At 59.7% G+C, this 20,616-nt stretch overlaps 2 protein-coding genes across 2 annotated transcripts; one reads left to right on the plus strand and one right to left on the minus strand.

The window, feature by feature from the left end:
* Positions 1 to 6,136: 6,136 nt before the first annotated feature.
* SOX8 (SRY-box transcription factor 8) lies at positions 6,137 to 11,197 on the minus strand. Its single transcript, XM_007181747.2, has 3 exons — positions 10,613 to 11,197; positions 9,052 to 9,281; positions 6,137 to 8,346 (listed from the first exon to the last, which is right to left on the minus strand). Exons 1-3 carry the CDS (start codon positions 11,032 to 11,034, stop codon positions 7,607 to 7,609), a joined length of 1,392 nt encoding a protein of 463 aa, XP_007181809.2. The 5' UTR covers positions 11,035 to 11,197; the 3' UTR covers positions 6,137 to 7,606.
* LOC130704926 (uncharacterized) lies at positions 11,083 to 20,280 on the plus strand. Its single transcript, XM_057529704.1, has 5 exons — positions 11,083 to 11,143; positions 11,351 to 11,829; positions 15,337 to 15,448; positions 17,810 to 17,947; positions 18,437 to 20,280. The coding sequence occupies exons 1-5, from the start codon at positions 11,083 to 11,085 to the stop codon at positions 18,580 to 18,582; spliced, it is 936 nt and encodes a 311-aa protein (XP_057385687.1). The 3' UTR covers positions 18,583 to 20,280.
* The last annotated feature ends 336 nt before the right edge of the window (positions 20,281 to 20,616 follow it).

Here is a 20,616-nt window from a genome sequence, read left to right on the forward strand (position 1 = left end):
AGCGAAGGATGATGCCATTTACCAGGATCTGTACTAGGCAAGGCTGAGGTCACAGATCCCTGCTCAGAGGCAAGACCCTGTGGAGGGGATTTATCGGGTGGTGCAGTAGTTAAGACTCCGAGCTCCCAATGCAGGGGGCCCAGGTTCGATCCTGGTCAAGGAACTAGGTCCCACAAGCATGCAGCAACTAGGAGTTTGCATGCCACAACTGAGGAGTCCATGTGCCTCAACTAAGGAGCCTGCGAGCTGCAACTAAGGAGCCCACCTGCCGCAACTAAGACCCGGCGTAACCAAATAAATAAATAAATATTAAAAAAAAAAGACTCGGTGGAAACATCTCAGGGAGACGCCTCCATGACAACCCGCAGATGAGGCTGGCCCCTGTGTAGGTTCCTACAGTCCCCTTCACTTGTCCTGTGTGACCCTTTCTTGCTGCACTGAGACGGGGGCAGGGCTAGGTTAGTCTCCTTCTCCTTTAAAGCCCGGTACTTGGTGTCTGATGGTCATTGGATGGATGGAGGGATGGATGGGGAGCATGTTGGCCGTGTCCAGCAAGCAGGCCAACTCCTTGCTGAGGTGTGAGTCTTAACTCCAGCTCAATGACAACTTTGGGTAATGTGTATTTAGTGGCTGCTCCTAACCAAATCCTGTGCTAAGGACTCATCTCCCATGCTTCTGAACACCGTTCCTGGGGAGGTACACACCATCCTTCCCATCTTACCGAGGGACCTCAGAAGCCAGAGAGGCCTACCAGACGCCAGGCACCGTGATCCTGCCTTGATAACCCCCTTCCTGTTTGGAAAAATGTAGAAGACTCAGGTTTCTAGAGCTAGGGTCATCCAGGCCCTCTGGCCACCTTCATCCCACCCCTCCCTCTCCCTTTAGTGAGCAAGCTCCTCAGAAGACCCATGTGACCCCAGGAAACTGGGGAGAAGGAAGGGGAGGCCCCCCCTTTGGGGGTGATGCCCAGAGTGTCCAGGCCTGCCTTAGTCCCATACTTGTGTGTGAGAGGGGACGCACACACAACCATCAGGGGTACAGGGTACAGAAGCATCAACAATGTTTCCCAGTGGTGTCCAGACGCCCTGCCACCGATGGGACACTTGTTATCTGGAAATGGATGTGGCCTCTGCTCCATGCAGCCCTGCTTGATGGAGCTTCCCCCACCCAGGGACACCCAGTACTTGCCCTCTGCCTGCACGAGGGGCTGTCCTCTGGACAGAGCAGCCCCTCATCCTCCATCAGCCGGGATCTGGAGCTGGTCCAAGTGTCCCAGTGGTGGTGTCACCTGTCCCTTAACATCCAGCCCGGAAAGGGGCATTGACTGCCTGGTCACACACCCTGCTTATTCTCCCACATCCCCATCGCCCCGCGGCAGGGGGACCCCTCTCCCAACTTGTCTGGCATTTCAGCCCCCTCCCTTCCACCCCCGAGATGACACCCAGGGGGCACAAGACACGCTGTGAAGGAGCAGGAAACCAGGGAGCCAGGCACCGGCTCCTCCAGGCAGTTTCCAAATCCAGCCCCCCAGGGGGTCGCAGGGAGGAGCCGGCTGATCCTCCCCCGCGATGCACTCCTAAGTCACAGGCTCAATTTTTCTGGGTGGGAGAGCTAGATCTGTGGGTGGCACTTTTTTTCCTGGTGACGTCTAAATAACCATGACAGCAGCAGCAAAGGATGGCGGAGCCTGGCGCTCGGAAGAGTTTCTTCTGGGTCTTCCAGGCTCCCTCTGCCCTCCCCCACTCCTCTTCCCCTCTTCTCTCTTTTTTTCTCCCCTCCTCACCTCACCTGTCTCCTCTTTCTTCTCCTCTCAGTCTCTCTCCTCACCCCCCTCCCCGTCCCTGCCTTCTGCTTCTCACAATGCAGGGAGCACCCCCACTGCCGGCCTCTGTCCCCTGAGCCCAGGAAGTAGAGTCCAGGGGCCAGGATGCCCACCCGCCAAAGTCCCCTCTGTATCCAAATATTTACACTGTGTCTGCACACAAAAATTAATACATCGATTTTGTCAGCCGATTCCCACTGCCCGCTTGGCCCCTGGAGAGTCAGGCCGGCGCTGGCCCGTCCTGCCCGCCACAACGGCAGCGCCCACAATGCTGCCCAGAGGCCGGCTGGTAGCGCATACAAAGCACCCGTCCGGCCATTATCATTCCGGAGCCGAAATCCACCCCGGCGTGCATCTCATCGGTCATTCAGCAGCCCTTAATGACTTGTCAGTTCCTTGCCCTGCCATTTTCTGTCTAATTAATTCTTTTATTGTGCACCGGATAAAGCAAGACAAAGGCCTCCCCGGCAATAATGATTCATTAAAATGCAGCGCCTTCGCTGGCGCTCTTGGCCCTGCACCAGCCCGGCTGCTCTGCTCGGCCGCCAGGCCTCCAGCACCTTAACCCTTTGCGGGGTCCTGCAGGTGGCACCCTGGCACAGGGAGCCGGCGAGCAGGGCTGACCTGACCCGGTTAGGGACCTCTTGGAAAGGCCCAGCAGCAGCCTCAGCAGACCGAGCCCTGCATTCTGGCCCCAGCCCCCTGGGGACGGCAGGGGCTATGGAGAGCTTGGGGGGGGCGGGGGCGAGGTATCCGCTGCGCACAGGACCCTGCTGGGGACAGCCCAGCCTGGGCAGGGGAGGCAGGAAGGCTGTGCAGGCCTCCACCGCTGGCCATTCTGGGGCTGAGCTGAGGAAGTCACTATGAGGCTGGGGGAGATGAGGGGAGGGAAGACCCCAGGGGTCCGGGGACAAGTCTGCCAGCAGGATGGGGCAGGAAGTTTCCCGTCCCGTGTGTCCAAGTGCTGGTCTCAGGCTCACCAAGTAAATCCTCAAGGCACCTCGGTGAGACCATCATCACCCCATGGTTGTGGGGGGAAACTGAGGCACAGAGGGGTTGACGGGCAAGTAACAGAGCTTCTATCCACCGGCCCAGTCTGCCTTACTGCAGGGAAGCTTGGAGGACACCTCGGTGCAGCGGGAGGGGTCCCAGAGGCGGAGGCTGGGAGGGGGGCATCCCAGGCCCCTGGCCTTTGAGTGCACATTCTCTGCCCATTTCACTTTTACTTAATTTTCTTACCGGCAAATCCACCTTATTCTGCAGATGAGCAAGAAGCAGCATCATGTGATTGAAGGTGGTAATAATAGCACCAAGAGTTCTCTCAGGCATCTGTGCAAATGCTCCATCGCGGGCAGATCCTAATCTCACTGAGTCCCCCCAATATGTCAGGGGGTCTTTTCCATCTTTCCTCCCTCCCAGAGGGAGGCCAGGTACCCCAAAGCCAGCCCGAAGAAGCAGAAGACAGGACACCCCTCACAGCCTGGTTGCCCAGGCACGCAGCCAGGGGTGAGCAGTGCTGGGCTCTCAGGGCCAGTCCTTGGCCCCACTCTCTGCTCCAGGACGTTCCTCACATGAAGTGGGGGCTGGAGCCCCATGTGCATCTCCCTCTTTTGCTCCTTCCCTCCCTGACTTTTCCCCTTGGAAGCCTCCTGCAGCCCCATCCTTGGGGACATCTGTACATCTGCTCCCTCCTGGAGGAGAAGTGCCCGGGCCAGGGGGCCCAAGTTTGGGGGCAGAGTGCGGCTACAAGTCTCCTTCCTCGAGAATGATTCCTTACCCCCAGTGCCTGGCGGAGCAGCCCATCTCCCCTGTCTTGGGGTCTATACTGTCTCTGGGGTGAGACTGGGGGATTTAGCATCACGGGCTTTGTGGCCTCCAGACTAGGTCCTGGTCAGCACAGGTTTTCCACGAAGCCTTTTGGAATGTGTCCAAGGAGGCCGTCCACACAGGGTGTGAGGGCTTGCCTAGTGTCTGGTGGCCATTGAGTCACCACCTGGAAACACATCCCCCAAGCCCCACCTGATGCCATGGACCGCAGCCCCTGCAAACCTGGTCAGCCAGAGATGGTGTCCACAGAGATCCTCTGTCCTGGGCTGGGCTGGAGACCCCAGCTACACACTGGGGAGGAAAGAATGGGTTCCATACCAGGCCAGGACTCTAAGTCTGTGATGCCCATCCTGAGTGCTGTCCCCCTAAATGTGGCCCAAAGTTGCAGCAGGCTGGGTGGGTCCTGAATCTGACCCTCGGGATCAGCCGGGTGAGAGGGCCTTTGGGCCTCTCCCAGGCAGCTGCTCAGAGGACACGGGCCTTCCCCGAAGCTGACAGCTACACTGGCTATGAACTCCCATTCAAACAGAAAATCCACTTCTGAAAGCCAATATCATCCCAGGAAGAGTGATTGTGAACCAGAAGGGGCCTTTCCAACCCATCAGAGCAGGGCTAGATCATAAATGCCATTTCCCCTTTCTTCCTGAACAGGGCACTCTGTTCATCTGAGATCAGAGGCAACGCTCTCTGTTCTGCATGAGGAAATGAAAAATGAGGAACTTTTCCTGCCAGCCTGGCCCTGGGATGGGCCAATGGAACAGTCTAAATGAGAACGGGACTCCGGACCAGCTTGAGCAGACGCTCTCTTAGACTTGGGGCGAGGCGGGGCGAGGCCGACCTTGGGAGTAACCTTGTCAGCTGGGCTCTCCTCAAAAATCTTTCACCAGCCTGAGGATCAGGGTAGCCCAGGGAACCCTCTCAGCAGCCCTGACCCCCCGGGGGGGCCGCCCCAGCTGCCTTCTCAGAGTGTCACTGAGGGACCCAGCATTTGGGGAGACAGAGTCCCCACCACTTCTAGGGTCCTTGGCTGTGGCCTCGGCCTGCGATGCCTGCCTGAGAATGCTCCCAGCGGGGAAGACACCAGCCCAGGCCCCAAAGAGGGGAGGGGGCCCTGGAGGGGCAGGGACAAGGTGCAGGGCACTGGGTCTCCATGCCCTCAGCCAGGCAGGGTGTGGTTGCACCAGGACCATGTGGCTGTCCTTCCTCTCCCTGGAGCGTCACGAGCTCAGATGTAGGAAACCCATGGGAACCTTGCCCAGAACCCGGGGCCATGGGGGCTGTCACACAGGGTGGGTCAGCAGGAAAAGACCGGAATCTGGGGAGTTAATACGCAGGAGCCCCTCCAACTCCAAACAAAACTGGCAGAGCCTCCAGCCCTCGGGAACCTGGCAAGGCCTGAGCGATCCCAGAACAGCAAAGGGGAGGCCTTGCTCCCTCTGTCAGCAAGCTGGACACTGGAGGCTTTCCTTGGTTTGGGGTGTCAATGCGAGGGCTTAGAGGGCCATATGGACCCGGACAGCCCTTCGCTGGATGCAGGACAGGCTGGGTTGGCTCCTCGCAGGCGGCCGGCTGTGAAGGCCGCGGGCCTCCGTGAGCCTGGATGTCTACATCCCCCAACCCCAGACCCGCCTCACCGGGGAAGCTTGGCACACACTGGTCTCACGAACCCTCATAAATCCGGGCAGCTCTTCCCAAACGCTGCTCTTGGCAGGCCCTGGATGTGGCTCCCCAGCGCGGGGTGAGGGACGCACCCTGGATTGCAGCCACGCGAGCGGCTGGGCAGGCGAGGGGATGAGTGCGTGGCCCCATACCCAGGCCACCCCATTAAAATTGCATAGGCAGCTGCCTTGCGTATCTGGGTTCTCTTGAGAAGCATAATCTTCCTCTCACCCCCAGATGCATCTGCACAGCTCAGAGGTGGGTGCCCCTAGGCCCATGTGCTGGGGAGGCCCAGCCGGGAAGTGAGGCTGCCCCTCGCTTGCTGTCGCTCCCACAACCGTTTCTTCCTAGAAACCCTTTCTGCCAACCAGACAGTCCTGCCCGGGGCCTGCAGGGCGGCTTTTATCCAGCTCCCAGCCTGGCTCTGAGCCAGTGCCCGAAAAATGTCGTCAGCCACCCAGAAACCAGCTCTGGGATTCGCCTGGGAGGAAACCACGGCCCAAATCTGGCCCATCTGGACCCATTTTGCCCACTGGGGAGGTTCCCCCGCCCCGCAACACACACCAGGAGGAAGATGCATCCCCGGCTTCCTGGAGGCTTCTGAGATCTATCCTTTTCAAATTCAGATGCAGCACCCAAGAGGGAGGGTGGTCTGGCCAGCCGGCCCCTCCCCCCGGGGAGCCTGGGGTTAACCCTCACAGAGCCCACTCCTGCCTTGGCCAAGCCCCTTCAAAACAGGACCCCCATGGTCTCGGAGACCCACAGCCCCCACGCTTATGGAAAGCAACACACAAAATGCAGCCCACGTAGATAAAAAGCATTTTTTAATTTTATCAAATTGATCTGTACAAAAGTTAGCATTGCTTGGTCAGAAAGTAGCGAAACACAGCAGGTAAGTGACAGCGAAAGTCCAAACTTGACACCGAAAAATAGATTGCATAAAAATGAGTTTGCTGTAGTTCCCTGCCCCCACCCCCAGGAAGATATGCAAAACAAAAAAATTTTTTCTAGAAAATGGTAGGAAAAAGTAGAAAAAGTAAAAAGAAGCAACATCTCAGATGTACTTAAATTTACAAAGTTTTAAAGGCACAATTTTCCATGAAGTAGGCGGTTATCATCGCTCAGCACACAGCGGAAGCAGGACAGGGAAATCAGGTATTATTCTTCTAAAACTAAGAATCTAAAAGCGCTTAGTGGAGGTTTTAGTTTCACAGCTTGTAGGTGGCGCCTGGTTCCTAAGAGCCGAGATTAATGCATTTCTGGAGCCACCACGTCCCAGGAAATTCCCGCCTCCACCACTTGGCACGGTTGTGAGCAGGAATGAAATTCAGCGACCCTGCCTTCTAAACCTTCTTAATGCCGGGTGCCAGGGGCACCCCAAGCTGATCAGAGACACCACAAGACAAATCCCTTCTCCTGCCTCAGGGTTCCGGCCACCTCCGGGGGGCCTGGAGCTGGGGCTCTGCCTGATGCCTCCCAAACAGCCAGGCTCCCAAATGCCTGGAGCAAGGGCCCCACCCCATCTGCCTCCACCCCCGGCCTTCACCCTCAGCTCTGCGGCTTCCGTTTTGTCTTAAATTCTGCTCTCTGCACAGATTACTTCATTAATTAAAGATAAAATAATACAGAACATAAATACATTTTAACAGCTTTCAAAACAAATCAAACACATTGAAGCTTCAAAAATAAAAATTTAAAAAATAAAATAAAAAGAGAGAAGTGTTAATCACAGCCAAACCTTGCTCGGAAGAACCCTAACTACAAGGAACACCTCAGGTCTAAAGGGCTGGTCCCGAGAGGTGCTCCCGCGGACACATCCCCGCCAGGCTGTGGGTGACGGGTGATGACCGGCCTCAGGAACGTCATCCATTGGTCCTGGGGAGTTCTCAGCGCCGAGGCTGGTCAGGACCTCGGAACACGGGTGGCCTGGGGACCCCACACCTCTTCCCTCCTTTTGTCCTTTGTGCTGTGGCTGCTGCTTTGCAGACACTGAGATGCAAAACCCAGACGCTGGCGTCTGCTCGGAAGAGGGACCCAGTGACTGTCCGTCAGAGTCGCAGTCCCCGCAAAAAGAGAAAGAGAAGGGAAGGAGGGCTTTGTCCATGGATGGGAGTTTGGAAGTCTGGAAGCAGAGGCGACTCGTTTACAAAGCCTGGCTTCCCGCTGACCTCAGCAGGCACTTGATGGAGCCGCGGCTCCTCCCCACGTCACACACCTTCTGGAAGCCCTTGGAGGTCTGTCTATCTTTGCCGAGATCAAGGTTGTCCTCGGCCGCAGCCTGTCCACGCGGCTGCACCCTCAGGGTCTGGTCAGGGTGGTGTACACGGGCTGCTCCCAGTTACTGGGGGGGCTGTGGGCAGGCGGCACGGAGAGGCCACCGAGCAGGGGCGAGGCGTAGGGTCGGCGGGGTGAGTGGAAGTAGGGGTACTGGTAGAGGCCAGATGGGTAGCCGGGGTAAGGGCCGTAGTAGTTGGGGGCCTGCAGGTCGGTGTAGTCGCACTGTGAGCTGGTGAAGGAGCTGGCGGCCGCGGCGGAGGCGGCCGTGGTGACACTGGCCTGAGCGCTGTAGGAGCTGTAGTCGGTGTGCCCCGGAGAGCCGTGCGACTGGTCGCCGTAGTGGCCGGGGCTCAGCTGCTCCGTCTTGATGTGCGGCCTCGGGGGCCCTGCCTCAGTGGGCGACGCAGAGGCCGACAGGGCTCCCTTGTGGGCCCACACGGGGGACGCCCCGATGCCACCCGCCCCGGAGTGCGAGTAGGAGGTGCCTCCGTAGGAGCTGGCGGCCGCGGGCTGGCCCGTCTCTGTGGGCAGGGCTGAGTGGCCGTTGAGGGGCAGGTACTGGTCGAACTCGTGGACGTCAAAGGTGTCCATGTTTCCGATGACCTCACTGCTCAGCTCAGAGATGTCCACGTTGCTGAAGTCGATGTTCTGGCGCCCGCTGTCCACCAGGCGGCGGCCTTCCAGCTTCAGCTCCTGCTTGCCCCCGTGGTGCAGGTCAGTCTTGGGGGTGGTGGGGGGGGTGGGCGGCCCATGGGTCTGCCCTGGGGACAGAGCACATTTCAGGGATGAATGCCCCTTCTGTAGGGGGCAGCCAGGCTGGTGACGTGCACACAGGAGGAAAACCAGCCCCGCTAACTGCCGCAGGTAGGAATCAACGGCTTTTTGTTCCTGTACATTTCCCAGAAATTCCAGCAAAGCCAGATCTAGACCTCACTCCTCGGCCGAGGAAATTCCGTTAAGCACTGTTCTAGGGGAAGACCTGGGGCCAGGGAGGCCCCATGGTGAAGAGCAAGCTGGAGGGGTGGGGAGGAGAGGAAGTGCCCAGCCCCTCGCCCACGGCAACAACACAGTCCACACAAAACCTGTCTCCCCAGGCCCGTGGCTGTAGCCAGCGTGACTAAGACTGCTCAGCTGGCCGGGATTCCACCCGGGTCAGTCTAATCCTGAAACTGGGCTGCTAACTACCAGGCCGGTGGCATGAGTGAATCCTAGGTCAGAAGCAGCAAAAAGGCCAGCGGAGCAGAAACGCCTTCGGAAAGGACAAAACACCCAGGTCACAGGGCGCTGGACCAGGGCAAGCTATCAGGCCCTCAGTCTCAGAGGGGACTAAGCAGGCCCCCGTGGGCATCGGAAACAGCTGCCTTTTGGGGCTATGGGGCCTTTTCCCGGGTACCCGGGGAAGGTTTGGTTCTCTTGAGGGCGCCTGCCCCGGGAGTGAGCCCCTGCTCCCACCCCCAGGAGCCCACCTGTGTGGTCACCGTGGTGGTGTGCGTCACCGAGGCCGGCGTCAGTCTTGTAGACGGCACCGCCCGGGTGGTGGCCCAGCTCGGCGCCTGAGTCTGAGTCGCTCTGGCCAGTCTTCACGCTCTTCCTCCGGCGCGGCTGGTACTTGTAATCTGGGTGGTCCTTCTTGTGCTGGACCCGCAGCCTCTCTGCCTCCTCCACGAAGGGGCGCTTCTCACTCTCACTCAGCAAGCTGCAGGGCAAAGGGCAGGAGCAGGATGATGAGGGGGCCGGCACCACCCCAGGAGTTGGCCCGCGCATCAGGTGAGGCACTGGGGAGGACCAGGGAAGCCCGAGTGCATGCCCGCGACCTGGTGGGCACCAGGCAGGTGCTCCCCTTCTCTGAGGACGGGAGGGATCAAGCCGGGGGTGAGGGCATTAGGTGAGGTCAGAGGAACAAGCCAGAATAAGACCCAAACCTTCCGGCTTCCATCTTCCTCCTCTGACTTCCCCCCTCCCTGAACCTGTCCCCTCCCTTTGGGACTTTCTAAGGCAGGTGGGTGAAGAGGCTAGGACCCAGCTGAGAATACACTGTGGACAAAGGGAGGCTTCCAGGAACCAAGCCGGGACTCTGTGGGCAGCTGGGCTTCCCAGACTTCCAGAAACACTGGCAAAACCCAGTGGTCCTCGCTGAGGCACAGAACACACACCGGCCCCCCATACCCTTCCAGAAGCTCATGTCTGCCTGCAGGACAGGGTCTAGGGATACAGAGGCACGGGGCTGCCATGGGTCCATAGCACCCCGACTGGACAGAGGCCGGAGAACAGAAGACATAAACACAAGCTTTGAGTGCCCACTCATGAGGTGAGGAGCAGGAAAGGAGACCAGCGCCCTGGACCCAGAGCCGTTCACTTTAAACCCCAGCAGAGAGCGTTTGGTGGGGATGGGCTGTCCCAAGCAGCAACCCTGTCACTGCTGCCCACTGCTTGTCGTCCTACTTTCTGCAAAATGGCCAGCCTCATCACACCAAAGTGCACACCAGTGCTGAACACCCCCTCCATCCCCCTCCTTCCCTGGTGAGGGTGCAGAGGTGGCAGAGCATTGGGAGAAGCTGCGGGGAAGGTGCCGAAGGTGCCGGTGGGGCAAACACAAACCGTTCCATCTGCCTTCTGGACTCCCTCCACAGGGTGGTCGGGGAGTCCTTTCCAAGGAGAGGGCACCTCCAGAGAGTTGTGTCCTGCTTCCAGAAAGAGGCCACTTTCCTCTGGGAGGGACAAGCCTCCAGGCTCTGCGGCCACTCACAGCTGGCGTCCCTAACTCGGCCTGCCATTCACTGCCTAGAGAAGGCTGTTTCTGGGCTCAGGGAATGTGCTAGGGGCTGCACACTGCTCCTGCTGCCCTCTGCGTACCCAGGCCGTCCTGTACCCCGCGTCCCATCCGTCTGGCCAGATCGGGTTTTTCCACTACGACTCGCCCTGGGAACAGCCACTGGGAGCAGGGCCGAGGCCGGGCGCTGCGCCACCGCCCAGCTCCACGCACCCCAGGACCCGCTCCCCGCCCCGGCCTGGGGACAGTGCACTCACCGCCACAGCTTGCCCAGCGTCTTGCTGAGTTCCGCGTTGTGCAGGTGCGGGTACTGATCCGCCAGCTTGCGGCGCGCTGCTTGCGCCCACACCATGAAGGCGTTCATGGGCCGCTTCACGTGCGGCTTGGCCTTGAGCGCACCGCCGCCGCCGCCTCGCACCGGCATGGGCACCAGGCTCCAGTCGTAGCCCTTGAGCACCTGCGACACGGCGTCGCGGATGCAGGCGGGAAAGCGCTCGTCCGCCGCCTCGGCTGCGTCGCCCCGGCCGCCGCCCCCCGCGCCCGCCGCACGGCCCAGACCCTCGGAACCGGCAGGCGACGGCGGCGCGTCCGAGTCCGAGTCCTCCACGTGCGACATGGAGCTAGCAGTGCCAGATGGGCTGCAGGGCGGCTGGGCGCGGATCTCGCTCATGTCCAGCATCGGGGCCGCGCGCGGAGAAGCGCGCACCAGGGAGGTGCACCGAGTCCGATGCCCGGCTGCGCTGCAGCCTCTCTGGGACCCGAGGTTGTCGCGCGGTGGCCCGACCCGCGTCCCGCAGCCTCCCAACCCCAGCCCTCTTGCTGCCGCCGCCGCCGCCGCCGGAGCTCAGTCCCCGCTGGGCTACACCGCAACAAGTTTCTTTAAGCGGCGGCCACAAGGCTCCTCCCCCCGCCCGGCTCCCCATTGGCCGGCGCGCAACCCACTGCCACAGGGGGTGGAGCTTGGCCGCCCCCCGCCCCCTCCCCCCACCTTAAAGAAAGCGCCGCAGTTCCCCCTGCGCCCCCTCCCACCCCGCCTGGCGCCGCACCACGTGGGGCCGGCGCGCCCGGCAGCAGAGGACCGGATCCCGGGCTGTGTAGCACGCCGCGGGCCCCCCTTCCAGGAGGGGCGGGAAGGAAAAACGGGGCAGAGACGGGTAGAGGTGGGCGCTCCGGGGTGCCCTTTGCCTGCTGGGGTTCTCCGCTGCGCTCCCTCTGCTGGCTCATAGCTGCTCCTGTGCGTCCGGGCCCCGGTCCCATTACCCAGCCTCGGCCTCCCGCTGCGCAAGGAGGCGGGTCCTCAAGAGCCTCCCCCACAGCTTGTGTTGAGCCCCGATGTCTTGCCCACAGCCCAGAGGCGCCGGGGTCAACTGCTGCCAGCCTGCGGCCCAGGGCGGGGGGTCTGCTCCCCGCCCGCTGGGCCGGCGCGACGTGCAGGAGCCTCCCGCGCGCCAGTCTGCACGCCGCGCACGTCCAGGTAACGGCGCGCCCAGGGGCCACGGCTCGGAGCTGGGCGATCCCAGGACCCCGATCCCGTCCGGGCGTGGAAAGTGCGGCGGGGGCGCTGCCGCAGGAGCCGCGGCAGCCGAAGGGGGCGGGAGCGCTGGGCGGGGCCTGGGCTGACCCTAGCTGTTGAGTCCCTAGGGCGGCCCGGAGGATGGCGTGGCCGGACGCGGGGGCCCAGGGCCTTCCGGGCGTGACCCGGGGGTTGGGGGCACCGAGGCCGTCCGGCGGGGCGGTCCTGGGTGGTCTGGCGGAGGCGGAGGCCGCTCCGGGCGCCTGGAGTGGAGGAGGTGGGCGCGCCAGCCAAGGAGAGAAGGGGGCGGGGTGTGCCGCCCTGTTGGGGGCGGCGGGGTCGGAGAGGGGACATTTCCCCGGAGGCAAGCGCCGGGCCGCGGCTCCGAGTCCCCGCCCGAGGCCGCCCCCGCGAGTTGGCCGTGGGCCCGGCGGTCCCGGAGGGCGGCTCGGATTTTTTCGCCAAACCCGCCGAGAGGCGACGGCCCGGCCGCCCAGAACTTCGCCAGACTCCCCCACCACCCAAGACAGCCAACTCGGAACACGCGCGTCTCCGACCTTGTGACCCGGGTGACCCTAGTCTAGGGCGCCCAGTTCCCCAACCACGCACCTCCTGCCGAGTCATGGATTCCCCGGGCGAGTGGCCACGGCAGCCTAAGGAGTAGAAGGGGCGGGTCTGTTAGCAGAAAACACCAAAGCTGAAGAGTCTCCCCTACGTACTTTTACCAACCCAGGGGCTGCCACCAAGGCTCTGACCTCGCAGGGAAAGCCTCCTGCCCTCACCCCGCCCCAACACGTGAGACAGGGCTCCAGCCAGTTTGCAACTGAGTGCGCCATCGCCTGGGCTGTGAACTCCTTGGTTAGGCCTTGGAGCCAGTTTCTGCCAGACGTCGAGTGGGCTCTGGGGGATGCCGGGGATGCCCGGGACCCCCGCAGCCTTGCATCTGGAACAGCTGGCACAGGGCCTAAGAGGCAGGGGCCAGCGCCCAGGCTGCCCTGTTCCCCACCACCTTCGGGTAATGGAAGGGCTACCCCCCTGGCCCAGGTCAGGGAACCCAACCTCCAATCTTCCAGGAAAGCACCATGAGGAGCCTTGCTGTAAGGCGAAACAGTGTGCTGGGCGGACGCCCTGATACCAGCGGGAGAGCTGGCCTCCAGAGTGGCCTGTCCCCTTGCCTCCCCTCCTGTCATCTGCCTGCCTTTGCAAGGTCACTTGCCAGGAACATCCTTCCCGCTGGTCTGCAGTGGCTTCCCTTCGGAGGTCCTGCCCTCCTCTTGGAGTCCCACCCTGCAGTCGGAGGACACCAGGGAGGCCCAAGTGAGGGCTTCCCCAGGGGCATCCACCGGACTTCCTGGCCCATAGGGACCCATGCAAATAAATTCAGGATTGAAGTGGGGGGAAGGAGGCAAGGATGACAGACCTGGCCCAAACTGTCCCGACTCCAACCCTGTCCTGGGGATCAGATCCCACCCCTCCCTGCACTGGGCGTGCCGTTGGGCACCAGGTCTGCGTTTCCATGAAGAGCTCTGCTTTGCCAGGGAAAATGGAGCACAGGTTGCATTGGGTACACTGGGCAGGGCAGCCTCTCCCCGCTCCCCACTGACCCATGGTGGGGCACCACACAGCTATGTCCCCTAGGACACAGTCAGGTAATCGCTGGGACCCTTGGAGGAAAAGAGGCTGAGCTAGGAGAGTCCAGTGCCAGATCCAGGTCACAGTGTGTGACATGTGCGGTCCTAGGCCCCACCTTCAGCTCTACCGGGCTGCAGTGACCACCCCAGGGACTGATGGGGTCCTGGTGGGCAGCTTCTGTCATATATGTGCAGGCCACCATTCCCAGGGGATGGGCAGGCAGATCCCTGCCAGGGCTTGGCTCAGGCTGGCTGCTGACACGGAGGGTGGCACCCAGAAGTGCCCCAAAGCTCCCTCGTGGTCTTGAAGGCTGTAAAATTTGCCATGTGCTATCCGGCCCCACCCATTAGTGCTGACCTCGATTCATATCCTCATCTGCTAGGCAGCCCCTGAGTGGACACCAGGACGTAGCCTTCAGAGGAGGTGGTGGTCACAGTTAGTTCCTGTGTTTACCAGTGCTGATGAAGTGCCCGCTGTGTGCCGGGGCTTTTCTGGGCAACACAGCACAGAACCACACTACACCATCCTAGCCTAGAAGATGCTGGCGTTTGAGGAGGGGGCCAAAAGTGAACACACCAAGGGGCTGAGACATTCACCATGGGCAGCAGGGGGTGGTGGTGGTGGGGTGGTCCAGGAAGGCGGCTTTGAGGAGGTGACAGGTTGGGGCCTGACACTTCTGACCAATCGAAGAGAGAGGAAAGAGCATGGTGGGGGGCGGGGGGGGAGCATGTGCAAAGGCTCTGTGGCAGCAAAGAGCACGGGTTATCTGAGAACAGAGCGAGGCTGAGGGGCGGCTCTCAGTCCACCCCCGGCTCCCCTCTTCTCTGAGCTCTTCCTTTCTGTCCCCACCCACCCCAGTCCACATGCCTCTACCTTCATCTGTGGGCTCTGCAGTTTCAGGGAGATGATCTGATTGGCCAAGTTTGGACCAGATACCTGCCCCGGGACTATCAGCCTGGGACGTGGGAAAGCTGATGTAAGCAAGGTTTCTAGACCCACACCCCTGGCAGAGGCTCCAAGGGGACCTGCAAAGAAGGAGGTGTGGGCTGCCAGGCACCCCCCGTGCCTATGAGACCTGGCCAGTGGAGGGCTGGAGAGCTCCAGGGAAACCTCTTCCAGGTGCAGAGACACCCCCCAGCCCATCCACTTGTTGGCTTCTAGGCCGGCTCGGGAAGTCCGTGTGAAGGGGCTGCTGAGGGCCAGATCACCACGGAGAAGGACACCTGCCCATCCTCTGCCCGTCCCCTGCCTGGCTCTTCTCTCAGACAGTCAGGGCGGCCATGTCTGTAGTTGGTACAGTCTTTAAGAGAAAGGCCTTGGGGGCAGGTCATGTGGGCCCATGAGCCCCAGGCCGATGTGTCCCCTGTGTGTCCGCAGCCCTGGCCTGGGCCTCTTGGCAAGCCAGCCTGAGGCAGTTGGCATCACATCCTGGGAACCCCGGCTCAACCTCGGGGATTAATTGGTACTTTTAATTACTGGCCGGTCTGCAGAACCAAACTTCCAGGCCAAAGATGAAGGGACAGCTCTGAGCAGAGGCCCCATAAAGGCAGCCTTGTCCTGGCCCACCAGGTCTCCAGAGAGAGAAGAGAGGGGGCTCCCAAGGGTGCCAGGGGTCCAGCATCCCCCGGTAACAGACTCTCGGGGCTCTGGGCCAAACCTTTTGCTGAAACTCCCCTCCCCGACATAGTTGCCAGCTGGTGTGGAAGCTCTGGTTTGGGTGGAAGCCGGCTCCTTGGTTGGGCTAATATCCCGTCGGGAGCTGGCTGTAGCTGTTCCTTGTCCTGTGCAGAGGACACTGGAAGATCACGCCCGGATTCCTCCCCTCTCTGCCCGCAGGGCCAGGGTGTTGGGGGCCAGCCCGTGGCAGGTGCTGGTCCCATGCAGCTTGCTCCTGAGCCCTGTCACCGCTTCCAGTGGACACCTCCTCAGGATGCCTCCCCACCTCCAGGTAGGGAGACCCTGCTCCAGGCTGTCCCTCTGCACCTTTTCATCAGCTCTAAGTCCTCCTGATAAGTAAACCCATACTGCCTGGGGGTGACTGCTGACTGCCGGTGGGACCCCCTGCTGTGGCTGTTCTTCTCTGGGGAGGGGGCAGTGCTTAACCCAAGGACCCCAAAGCACATTGTCTGCCCAGTGAGATGTGTGTGCACAGATGTGTCGGAACAGCTGTGGTCTCTGCTCTGGCCTCCACTCACCCCCTCCTGGTAGTGGTCCCCGAGCCTCCGGCTGTGCCCATCCATCTCTCTCCTGCCAGTGGGCTTGGAGCTGACTCCACCAGCAGCTATTAGGTCTCTTTGACTGCGGGAAGAGGGTGATTCTGCAGCCAAAAGTGTCTCCAGGCAGGGTCCCGGGGGTACAGGGAGCACCAAGGGGTCCAGGCCAGGCACCAGCAGCGTCTTCCACAGAGCAACTGAGTGCTGAGGCGTTAGCATTTCGGCATCGGGGTGTGCCTTCCTCTGGCTCCCCCGTCAGCCAGTAAATTCCATTCCTTGTCCCTGCAGAAGGGCTCTGCGTGCTACCAGACTCCTGGGTCCCTGGACCCCAGCCCCATGCTGGTCCCTCACTCCCCTGGGCCCTGGACTCCACCCTCATGTTGGGTCTTCTTCAGTCTCCTGAACTCCCAGACCCCACTCTCATTCTGGGCCTTCGCCCCCTGGACCCCAGCGATGGGGCCGGGAGAGACTTTCTCAGCCCCCCTGCAGGAGGGGACCCAGGACGTTGAAGCTGACTCTCACTTCAGAAAATCAGCTTTCTGAGCCCAAACAGGCTGCCAAGAGCTATGCTTGTCCTTCCAATCTTGGCTTTCAGATTTAATGAGGCCTCTTGTCCAAGTTGAACCCCTCAAAGTGTGACTGGGACGGGCCAACATGGCTGGAAGTAGACACGTCACAGAGAAAATCCCTTTCCGAATAAGGGGCTCCGGCCGGCAGGGACCTGGCTGCCTCTACCACAATGGAAGGTTCCAGAGACCCACTAGTGTCAAAGGCAAGTTAAAACACACACTGTCAAAAGATTTCCACCCAGGTCTCCCAGGTACTTATTTTTCTGAACACAGAGTAGGAGGTTTAATTAAGATGCTCTCAGGCGGGCATATTGGGGTTCTTCTGCAGTGAGGTGAGAGCCAGCCTGCAGGAGCTCAGACATGGGTGTGGCAAAGCTTTGCCTCTGGGGGCGATGGGCTGGGGCAGAGGTGCAGGAAACTCCTGGTCTTCTCTTCGTGGGTCCCTTGGTCCCTCTGGGCCTGGCACAGGGAGCTGGAGGGGCAGCCGCTGGCAAGAGCAAACCCAGCCTCCTCGGCTGCAAACCCCAACGTCTCCTTCCTCTTGGGACATGGCGTGTGTAGAACAGGACAGTCAGCCACCTACTCCCGAGCCCCAGGACCTGAGGACTTCAAGATATGGGCCAACTTTGCCACTCAAACTGGTGATTCCCACCCAGTCACCTGGTGTTGGTTTGAGAAGGAACGGGCTCCTTGGCCAGGTGCAAGCAGGAGCCTGGCAGGTCATCAGAGGAGGTAGCTGGCACCCCGGGGGCAGGTATATTAGAGCCTCCTGATGGCTGGGGGCCTGCTGCTCCCACTCCGTTCCCTTGGACAGAGGGGCCCTGAGCTGGCTGTGTGGAGGTGGGTGCCGGAGTGGCCTGGATGAGCCAGCTCTGAAAGCTCTTGATCATGTGACCCCTGCGCGTTATCTGGAAGTACAGTAATGGATTAACCCGAGCGGTTAGAAGCAATTTCTGGCAGCTTTCAACATTCCCTGTGACCACGATGAGATGGAGAGCCCCCCATGGCCGCTGTGCAGGTCCATTAGACTAGATCGGGTTGGGGGAAGTAGGCGTTCTGTATTCTGTAGCTCATTCTGAAAACACTTTTGGGGCTTCCAGGCCAGACCTGTGTTGGTGCTGGGACAGTGGGTGACGTTGACAGGGGCTCTGCCCTGTAGAAGCTTATGCCAGCAAAGTGTTCCAATAAAGTGTGGAAGGAGGTTTCCCAGCTGGTTTGTGAACTGGGGCTGCACGGTGGTCCCTGCCCCTGCCTCCTGCCCTTGGGCTGTGGAAAGGGGCAGGAGGGAGTTGTGGGGCTCCCCCGAGAAGGTGCTGGAGTTCTAGAAAGGAGGGCGTCTCCAGGTCACGGGTTCTGATGCCGTTCTCTGTGGCCTCTAGCTTTGGGCAAGTTACGGGGTTACTCTGGGCAGCAGAGGGTCTGGAGTACTTGTCTGTCCCGGGGGCCCCACCAGACCTGCGTGAGTTGATGTCCATAGGATTCTGGGTGTGCTGTAGACAACACCTGATGTGTCCTGCATTTTCTCAGTGACCTCACCATCATGCGAAGCTGGCAGAGTTCTGAGCACATCTCCCACTGTCAGGCCCACTGGGCGTCCTGCAGGAGAACCCGTAACAGCAATGCTGCCCTCTCTTTCCAGAAATGAATCGTCTGCTTTAATCACGGGTGAGTCTTAAGAAGGTAAGACCTGGTGATGGATGGCATTGGGCACAAGCTCCCCCAGCCCAGCCCTCAGCAGCCCCCAGGTTTGGACCAAATCAGGGGTCTTGGATGCAGGTGCCTTCAGGAGCCAGGCAGGGAGGGGAATGTGGAAGCTGTTGAGGGCGAGGCTGTAAGGAGTGATGCGGCCTGTGGGTGGCCGGAGAGAGGCCCTAATGGCCAGCCAGGGCCCTGCTGCTACCCAGACCTCAGCTGACTGCAGAGGCATACCTGAGCCAGGCTGGATGGGAAGCACTGCCCAGCGACACAACAACTTGTGGCTTTGAGGCTGTTTCTTACGTGGCATTATCGTGGTGATTGGTAAATGATACAGTTCTGTGGGCCGAATTCACCTACAGGCCTCCTGATTGTGACCTCAGCAGTTTTCAAGACTTCTTCCAGTTCAGAATATGCTTCCATGAGAAAAACATAACTGTACACTCTTTTCCCCCATAGGGCTCTACAACCAGAGAATGTCACTGCACTGGGATTATTTGCTTTCCACTCTGCCTGGCAGTCATGGCTCACCAGCTTGCAGGTCCACACAGGGTCACATCTCCTTCTGGGGAGCAGGGGTAGGAGTGCTCGTGGCCTGGAACTGAGGTGCAGGGACAGGAGACGGGCGAGCCAAGCAGAACAGCCGTCCATGAGTCATGGTTCCAGAACAACCAGCAAATGGCTAGCACCTGCTCACCCACCCCCTCCCACACCTGCCAGCCTCACCAGGGGGTTTTGGCCGCTGGACAGTCAGGGTGGGGCCGGCCCAAACTGACCACCCCTCCAGAAGAAAGTGACAGATGTTAGCACCAGCAGGTCCTGCCCTCCCCATCAACAGATGTCAAGACATGAAAAATTGGGGTAAATGAAGGGTGCACGATTAGATTTGGGCCCAAGCTGGGTTCCTGTGGGTGCCAGAGACAGCTGCAAAGGCACGTCAGGGACAATCACCCTGATGCGGTGGGGGCTGCCAGGCCCGTGTGCCCGGGGACAGCTGGACGAGGTGCTGACACGGGGCTCCTTCCTCTGAAGCCGTCCCGCAGCTGCTGGGAGTGCCGCCAGCTGTGAGCTTGTGCGCCTCGGCTCCAGGGCTGTGCTGGGGGAGCTGCAGGCGGGCCCACCTAGGGGTTCCTGGGACACTAGCCCATCTTGAGCTGATAGCTCCTCTCAGGGGAGACCCCTTTCTCCCCTCCCCTCCCCTTCTTGGCCCTTTCTGGCTCTGTCCAGGTGGGGCTCAGCTCCAGGTCTCTTGAAACCAGCCCAGAGGGGTCAGGCCTCCTCTCAGCACCTCTGGCCTCTCCCGTGTCTTGGCTTGTTTTCATATAGTTTTTTGCTTGAAAATGTAGGTTCAGGAGCCTCCCCCAGGCTCCTGGTGTTGGTGAACAGCTGCTTCGTAGAGACCCCAGCATGCAGGCGCTGAGCGGTGGGGCGCGAGGAAAGCATCTCGGTGCCCCGACCCAGCACCAGGCCCCAACCCTCCGGCTTGGGGTTTGCAGAAGAGGTTTGTTTTAGAGTGGGGCACAAGATGTACCCATGTCTAGATATTATTTTAAAACTGTTAGTTGGGCTTCCCTGGTGGTGCGGTGGTTGGGAATCCGCCTGCCAATGCAGGGGACACGGGTTCGAGCCCTGGCCCGGGAAGATCCCACATGCCGTGGAGCAACTAAGCCCATGCGCCACAACTACTGAGCCTGCGCTCTAGAGCCCACAAGCCATAACTACTGAGCCCATGTGCCACAACTACTGAAGCCGGTGAGCCTAGAGCACGTGCTCTGCAACAAGAGAAGACACCACAATGAGAAGCCCGCGCACCGCAATGAAGAGTGGCCCCCGCTCGCCGCAACTAGAGAAAGCCCACACGCAGCAATGAAGACCCAATGCAGCCAAAAATAAATAAATAAAATAAATAAATTTTAAAAAATTAAAAAATAAAAAAATAAATAAAACTGTTAGTTGCTCTCCAGCATAGATGAAGATACAAGTTTAAATGAAGATGTAAGTATAAATGACATGACTTATTCCAACAGGTAAAAGCAATGCCTTTTTAGGTGATTCTGAAACAAGGACCAAAGCAGATTTTTTTTTTTAATTTTGGTGAAATTCACATAGCATAAAATTAAGTATTTTTAGGTGTACAATTCAGTAGCATTTAGTACATTCACCATGTTGTGCAAGCATCACCTCTATTTAGTTCTACAATATCTTCATCACCCCACAAGGAAACCCTGTCCCTGTTAGCAGTCACTCCTCATCCCCCTCCCCCAGCCCCTGGGAACCACTGATCTAATTTCTGTCTCTGTGGATTTGCTTATTCTGGATGTTTCATATAAATGGAATTGTACAATATGTGGCTTTGTGTGTCTGTCTGGCTTCACTCACTGAATATGTTTTCAAGGTTCATCTATGTTGTAGAATGTATCAAGATGACTCTTTTTTATGACTGAACAATACACCAGTGCACTTTTGATTAAATTCAGGCTGAAACAGGCACGAACTGAGCCACTGGCCAGCCTTTCCATGGCCAAGCCCTGCTCGATGGGGTTCATTCCTGTGAAGGTTCTAGACCCTCAGATGGACTGGACCTCTGCAGTCAGCTCAAAGGAGGACCCTGGAGGAGACATGAGAACATGAGCTCCCGG

The sequence above is a fragment of the Balaenoptera acutorostrata genome, chromosome 15, assembly GCF_949987535.1.
Source record: "Balaenoptera acutorostrata chromosome 15, mBalAcu1.1, whole genome shotgun sequence".
Taxonomy (NCBI): Eukaryota; Metazoa; Chordata; class Mammalia; order Artiodactyla; family Balaenopteridae; genus Balaenoptera; species Balaenoptera acutorostrata.

Excerpts from the sequence above, each read along its gene's own strand:
- SOX8 (XM_007181747.2), bottom strand. The coding sequence starts at position 11,034 with ATGCTGGACATGAGCGAGATCCGCGCCCAGCCGCCCTGCAGCCCATCT. Across the intron at positions 9,282-10,612 it reads ACGCTGGGCAAGCTGTGGCG|CTTGCTGAGTGAGAGTGAGA; the intron begins GTGAGTGCACTG and ends TTTGCCCTGCAG. Across the intron at positions 8,347-9,051 it reads CCACCACGGTGACCACACAG|GGCAGACCCATGGGCCGCCC; the intron begins GTGGGCTCCTGG and ends CTCTGTCCCCAG.
- LOC130704926 (XM_057529704.1), top strand. The coding sequence starts at position 11,083 with ATGCCCGGCTGCGCTGCAGCCTCTCTGGGACCCGAGGTTGTCGCGCGG. Across the intron at positions 11,830-15,336 it reads TGCACGCCGCGCACGTCCAG|GGCCAGGGTGTTGGGGGCCA; the intron begins GTAACGGCGCGC and ends CTCTGCCCGCAG. Across the intron at positions 17,948-18,436 it reads ATCGTCTGCTTTAATCACGG|GGCTCTACAACCAGAGAATG; the intron begins GTGAGTCTTAAG and ends TTTCCCCCATAG.